This window comes from Bison bison, unplaced genomic scaffold (assembly GCF_000754665.1).
Source record: "Bison bison bison isolate TAMUID 2011002044 unplaced genomic scaffold, Bison_UMD1.0 scf7180017864289, whole genome shotgun sequence".
NCBI lineage: Eukaryota > Metazoa > Chordata > Mammalia > Artiodactyla > Bovidae > Bison > Bison bison.
This window is the reverse complement of record NW_011494861.1, coordinates 11,620,516-11,627,580: the sequence shown is the minus strand read 5'-3', so window position 1 is coordinate 11,627,580 and position 7,065 is coordinate 11,620,516. Positions and strand designations below refer to the sequence as shown.

The following is a 7,065-nucleotide window of genomic DNA, read 5'->3' as shown; positions in this document are numbered from 1 at the left end:
GGGAAAGTTCCTGCGGTGCCGCTGCAGTCCCGCTCGCGGTGCCCGGGCCCTGGAGACCCGATGGTGTCTGCTCCTTCACCCCAAACCCACTCCCTTACTGGAAACAAGTGCGCCCCGCCCCCCGGAGAATGTTCGGCTACCGCGCCCCCTCCCCACCGGCCAAAGGAAAGGGGACGATGGGAGGTGACGCTTTCTGCTTGGGATGGAGGTGGTGATTTGGCCTGTGGTCAGTGCTGTCGCCCTCTCCGCAGAGGTGAGAATGGGTGGTCCGGAGAGAGAGAAGGGGTGCACACCTAATCTCCCAACCGCGGGGGTCCTGGTGGGGCTTGCTGCAGTGATGGGTGTGGGGCCAGAGCAGAGAAGTGGGCGGGGCCGTTGCTGAGCCTCAAGTGCGGGGGGTGCAGGGCAGGTGCCCCATCCGCTCCTGGGAGAGCTGTATCTCCCCTGGCCTTAGGGAGAGGGGCCTGGCCTGGCCTCTCCTTCAGTTGAATCTGGGAGCTCCCGGGGTAGGTCTGGTGGTTTTTTTCCCACAATCTGTTCCTAGGGAGGACTGAAGGGACCCAGGCCCCTGCCCCTCTCTGGCCCCTAAAACCACCTCCCTGACCAGAAATCGGATCATTCCTCTTCCTTGGAGATGGGGAGGGGTGGCAGCTCCTTTCAGACTGGCCTGTGCTGACTACAGCTGGGATCCCCCGCCAGGCCCCCTCCCCTCCACCACAGCCAGGGCACTTTGCCAAGTCCCTGCAGGATTTTCCCGACTTCCTCCCCGCTGCTCCTGGGTGTGGCTGGGGTGGGGGGAGGCGATGAAAGCCGCCCAGCCCTCCCCTGCTGGTTATTGGCCTTCCAGAGCCTACTCTGTATCTAGGCATGGGGGGCGGGGGAAGAGCTGGCAGCCCCACCATCCCTGGGCCACTGGAGGGTGGAGGGAGTCCCTGTAGATTTTGCAGACCCAAGGCTCCCAGCAGGGGCGGCCAGGTGGACGGGCCACTGTTGTCTTTCACTCCTCTTTCCAGAAGTCCCGGCCCCCATAGATCCTGAAGAAAGGGGTGTCTTTTCTCAGGGACAGCATTCCCGGGCAGTCCCCATGGGCCTATTCCTTTAGGGCAGCTCATTCTGCCTGCAGTGCCTGTGGCCCTCCTGCCCCCACTGCCAGTAGTCTGTGGGCACCCCAGGGCTTGGTTTGTCTGAGCAGGTGCCCTCAGGGCCCCAAGAGCAGAGTGTGGAGGGTGGGGCTGCCCTGTGCTGCCCAAACTTGATTTTGTGGTTCACAGGCTGCCTTGGCAGCACTCACTGTAGGAGCCTTGCAGGAGGAGGGGTCTTTCACCTCCTGGCTGGACCGTGTCTTAGCCCACCCACAGGGCTGCATGGAGCCAAGCTGGACAGGAGCCTTGAGCTCAGAGCCCGTCACCTTGAAACTTCATCATCCATGTTAGTTGCTCCTGACTCTTTCCAGAGGTGGGCCCAAGTACTGGGTGGGTTGACAGGGAGAGTAAGGTGTGGAAGGCTGTGAGGTGTGACATTTAGAATTGGGGTGGCTGGGGTCATCTAAACCTGAGGGTTAGGGAGCTGCTTCTTGAGGGAAGGGGTGTGTTCTCAGGCCAGGTATCCTGGAGTATAACAAGGGCAGTGGCGTCTGTCATGTGTGTGTGCTTCCCTGCAGCTTCCTCCTGGGGGGTTGGGGCACTGACTCCACATATCTACCCAGGGTTTGGGTATACTCCGGACATCTGGCCTGAGCAAATGAGGTGGGAAAAGAAGGAAAAGTCCAGGCACCAGTCTGGTGTCTGCCTCTGGCCTCTGTGGCCATCTCCCCCGCTCCACCCAGTTAGAAGAGAACCGCCGACAATTGAACACCCCCTCATGTCCACCCTAGGTTCGGGTCTGGCGGTACCTGAAGGGCAAAGATGTGGTGGCCCAGGAAAGCCTGCTGGACGGAGGCAACAAAGTGGTGATTGGCGGCTTCGGAGACCCCCTCATCTGTGACAACCAGGTGTCCACTGGAGACACCAGGATCTTCTTTGTGAACCCTGCCCCGCCATACCTGTGGCCCGCCCACAAGAATGAGCTGATGCTAAACTCCAGCCTCATGCGCATCACCCTGCGGAACCTGGAGGAGGTCGAGCACTGTGTGGAAGGTGTGTGTGGGGCCGAGCAGAGCAGGTGCCTTGGGGGCAGAAGGGAGCTTGTCCTAGGCTAGGGCACATGGCATCTTGTGGTCCGACCTCCTTTTCTGGGTCCTGGCTCCCTGGTTTCCTGGCCACCTCAGCTCCAGACTCTTAACATAAGCAGCACTCCCCACCCTGGCCCTAGTGTTGCCACTATCTGTCATCTTGGAGTCTCAGACCTGCAAAGGGATAGGCCTCCCATTCTTCCCTCCACCTCCCCAGCTCTGCACGCCCCTTCCTGGAGTTCCCTGTTCTAGGAAAGAGGCTGGAACCAGGTGAACGAACACCAGTTGTTTGTGTTCTGCAGAAGCCCGAACACATGTCTAGACGGGGCCCAGATGTTGAGCCTTTGGGGTGGGGCTTAAAGATTGTGCTGGAGGGGAGGCTACCCTGTTATGTGTTCCCAGAGGCCTGCCATTTCTGGGAAGGGACAGTTATGTGGAGTGAGCTGCTTCTAGGAGTTTGAGGGGTTGTGGGATCCCCTGACAGAGGTGGAGCATCTTTCCTTGTCTGCTGTCCCCATGTGTCTATTCTGAATGGCTCAAGAGCAACCCTCCCTCACATGATGGCTCACCCATCCCCTTCACCCCAGGAGAATCCCAGTTGGGGGCTGAGATCCTCGGCTGAGGAATGTAGCAGGGAGAAGTAGGAACTGCCTGTCGCCCTCACATCCTGTCTGTCCCCTCATGGCTGCCTGGGGAGGGATGTATGGGAGGAGGTGGAGAGATCGCTTCCTCCCAGGGCAGCAGGAAGGGTCCCTGACTTCCTGTCCTGGGAAGGCGACCCTGTCCCTGTGACTTGCTCTGTTGGCCGGTAGGGAAGTTCCATCTTCTACCCAACTTAACTCCTGTGGTGCTGGCTTGCTTTTGTGGGATCCTGGATGGTGGACTCATCTGGCCTGGGGCAGACTGTGTGTGTGTGTGGCGGGGTGTGGAACCTGAAGTGGAGAGCCCTGTAGCATCCTGCTCGGCCTGCAGTCATTTGCTCCTGGGATTGCATCTATGGTCCTGATGCAACATCGCACAGAGATTCCAGCAGGGCTGTGTCCCTGGTCCCTTCCCAGCACTAGCATAGCTGAGGGGTCCCAGCATAGCCCTCCCACCAGCTGAGGACTGGAGACCCTGACTGTGCTTTGGAAGCTTTACTCTAGGGGAAATATGGGAGAGTGGCATGGAGAGGAGGCAGGTTGTAGGGTGTGATCCCCAGTTTTGGAGGATGAGTTGGAGACTAATGAGAGGTGGGAAGAGGGGTCAGGCTGCAGAAAATCTGTTTCTGCAAGATCAAGAAGACAAGTCATTAACTCCATAGCTGGAAGGGTCTAGTTCGAGGGTCTGTGGGGTCAGAGGGCATGTGGCAGGGGGGCCACCCTAGGCAGAAGAGGGTCTGCCATCTTGCCAGGTCCTATTCTACCCAGGCCAGGCCCTGGCTCTGGATATGTCAGCCTGGGCACAGGACCCCTGGAAAGGAGGGTCTGCAGAGAGAGCCCCCAGTGAGACTTCATCTGCTGTCTGCTGGCTACCCCGGATAGGGACCAGTCTAGGCCCCCAGCTCCAGCTGGGCCAGTGTGGGCATGGTGGTGGAGGGGAGGCCCCCAGGGAGGGAGGTACCCAGAATGAGAAGCTTGGGGTCCACTGTAAGGCTCTGGGGAGCCCTGGAAGTTTTGAGCCAGTGACACGGATCCCTTCTTTGGAAGGAAAGCAGTGCCATAAGGGGCAGGGGGCCAGGGAGAGGGTAGATTAGATGGGGTGCCTCCCTCTAAGGATCCCCAAAGCCTGAAGGACAAGGCTCCCAGGAGTTGGTGCCAGGCTTGAGGAAGACACAGCCCTCTTCCCACCTTCCACAGCAGGGAGCAGGCAGGAGAAGGGCCTGCCTCCCATTCTGTAAGAGATAAAGACCTCTGACCCCACCCCAGGCTCTCCAGGGAGCCAAGCCTCACCTTAGCATGGGGGTTAGGGTTAGGGATGGGCCGAGCTTGAGCTACAATGACCTCTCATCTGACCCTGACCCTTTTCTCTTCCTTGGGGCCCCATAGCTGCCCCCGTCCCTCAGGGCCCAGAGTGAAGGCTGTGAAGCTACTGATTGTGGAGGTCACCCCAAGACCTGTGTCTCTATCACAAATGTCCCCTGCCCCTAAAAGGCCCACAGGAGCCAAGGTCAGGGGACACATCCTGGAGGCCCACCCCCCTAGATGCCCCCACCTCATCCCCACCTGGACCCTGCTTCCTGCAGGGGTACCTGTTGCTGGGAGGCATACCTGGTCCCCAGCTCCACTGGGCTCGCCTTCCTCAGTTTCTCCCTTAGGGCCTGCAGGGTCTTCCTGGCTCTGGGCCCCTTCCCCAACCTCCAGTCCCCAGGAAGCTCCTCCCCAATCCTCTGCCTGGGGAGCCACATTCCGAGCATAACTGAGACAGGTATGTGTCCCTCCCTCTGCACCACTTGTGGGTGAAGGAGACTGCGGGTTTGCTCCAGGAAGGAAGGAGACCCTCGCGCCCTGCTTTGTCAGGGAAGTGGCCTGGCCTCTTCCAGTGCCAGCTGCCCACACATCATGAGCTGCCCAGGCTGGCAGCTGAGCGGGCATCTCCTCCAGCCTTTGGCCACTATACCCTGGTCTGGACTTGTACACTTGTACACTCCCACCACCCTCCTCTCCCCCACCTAATAAAGACTGGTCCTTGGGCCCCTCTGAATTCCCTAGGAGGGATGCAGGCTTGGGGTCCTTCCCCAGGCCTTTCCCTCCCGAACTCCGAGCCAAGAGCAGAGAAAGGAAGTGTTGTCTGCCCTCTCCGGGCCTGGCACAGGAACAGGGTCGGAGAGTCTGGCATTAGTCCAGCCCAGCCCTGCCCAGTCCTGAAGCCGGGGGTCCTGGCGGCCACAGCCTAGACTGGCCTGCCTGATTCCAGTGAGCACCCTCCCTTCCTCCCTGCCACGCTAGCCTTTGGGCCTTCACGCCAGTCTTGGGCCTTTGGGGAAGGTAGTCCTAGGCTATATCTCAGGCTAGAGAGATGCTGGGTCCCGGGCCGCCGGCCTTGGCCTTGGTGCAGGCCCTGTGGCCTGGGAGCCGGATGTGGACACAGACACCCCCAGACAGGGACTGGCTCCGCAGAGCAAAGCGGGGCAGGTAGGAGCCCAGGGCAGGTTCCAGGGCTGGCTTCCTCAGGGCCAGAGCTGGCTCCCTCTGCTGTCTGGCATTTAGCTTCTGTACCCCCAAGTCCTGAGCCCGCCCTACTCCCCCACATTCCTCCCTGCCGAGGGGGGAGGTGGCTTCTTCCTGTCCCTGTTTCCCTCTTCCAGACATAAGTTCTCACCCCACCCCCTCCAGACCCGCCCCAGTGCCGTCCTCAGCCCCTCCCCCAGGCAGGTCCTTGGAGCTGGGGCAGGCCCAGGCTGGAGGCTGCGCGCCTGGGCTTTCTCCTTCCTTCCAGCCACTGGGGGCGGGGCATCTGCTCAGGTGGAGCGTGGCCTGCTCCTGCACTGTCCTCTCTCACCTAGGGTCCCCGGTAGGAAGTCTCCGAGAGCATGGGCTTGTGGGACCACAGCGGGCTGGCTGATACCCTCACTGGGGCGGCCCCAGGAGCTTGGGGCGTGGTGGGGGGTGGGGAGGGGGTTGCTGCTGAAATCAAAGGGCATTGGATCCATCACTTCAAGGCAGTGCGCTCCTTTCCCGCAGGCCTGAGCTGGTGGAAACAGCTCCTGACTTTTTCCAGACCCCACCCCATCACCCTGCTCCCCACCCAGAGAAGAGCCCCCGCCTCCATACTCCCCAGCAGATTGGAAATGGAAAAAAAAAAAGTTGTTTTGAAACTGTCCTCTCCCCTGCTGTCTGTACCTGCCTTCCCCAGGGCTCTGGACAGAGTAGATTCCAGTGGGGCCTGCCTGTGGAAGGAAGGCAGAGCCATGGAGGTGCTTGCAGCCTCTCTGGGGTGCTGGGAAGAACTGGATCGCCTGGTCAGGGCTAGCTGGTCTGGATCTGGGGCTCTAGCCCCCTGCCCCACCAATCCTTTCAGACTGAGGTAGGGAGAGTGCAGAGGGTGGGATGGGGCTGCCCCAGGTAAGGTTAGCAGGGGCGTGAGCCCAGACTTCAGGGTTGTAGATCTAGCCAACTGTTGCTTGCCCTGCACAGCCTCCTCCAGCCTGTTTTGCTTCCTTCTTAAAGGGTTAATCCCCCAATCCCCTGAGAATCAAAGCCTGCCCCCACCCCATCACCACAGTGGGGTGGAAGACAGCTGCTGAAATTGACCTCTCTCCTGCCCCTGCCCCCCAAGTCCTTTGCCTTCACCAGAAGGCCCAGGCCAGCTGCCCTCCCTCCCAGCCCGGAGGCCTGAACTGCTCTGCTGGCCCCAGCAACCCCCTCAGCATTGGGATAGGGGAACTGTGGCTCCCCACACAGGCCCCTGAGGCCCAGCCCAGCAAGCTGGGAGCTGCAGGCACAATCCCTGAAGTAGCCCCAATAGCACTTAACACTCCAGAGTCCCAGGAAGCGCCCACCTCTCACAAAGAGAAAAAGGGATCTCAGAAATGAGAGTTAGTGACAGCTACCCTGATGAGATTGACCCAGCTCATCAGAGAGTACTGTGTCCCCATAGGCTACAGGGGGCTCAGGAGGGATCTGGGCCCTATTCTAGGCTGTGGCTGGGAACCGGGGAGGGGTGACCTGGCCTCTGGTGGAGCTTCCAATGGGGAGGGAAGCTCCCCTCAAAGGGGCCTCTCCCTCCAGAGCAGATCCTGAGAACTTCCTCTGAGGAAGGCCCCCTGCTAGGGGCTGCTTACAGCTGGACCTGGGAAGGGGAAGATGGTCCCTCCCACCTCCCCTCCCACTGAGGCATGGGAGGGGCAAGCTTTCTTTCCTCACAGGCAGCCGGCTGTTTCCAGCTGTGTGGCCTGCACATGTGTGTGTGTGTTT

The 7,065-nt window shown here is 60.4% G+C and overlaps 1 protein-coding gene across 1 annotated transcript in view; it reads left to right on the top strand.

Moving 5' to 3' along the window:
* The window catches only part of AGRN (agrin), a 42,441-nt gene that overhangs the window by 653 nt on the left and 34,723 nt on the right, over positions 1-7,065 (top strand). Inside the window, exon 2 of the mRNA XM_010850236.1 lies at positions 1,874-2,135. Coding sequence (XP_010848538.1) covers positions 1,874-2,135 — 262 coding nt within the window. The remainder of the gene's footprint in view (positions 1-1,873; positions 2,136-7,065) is intronic.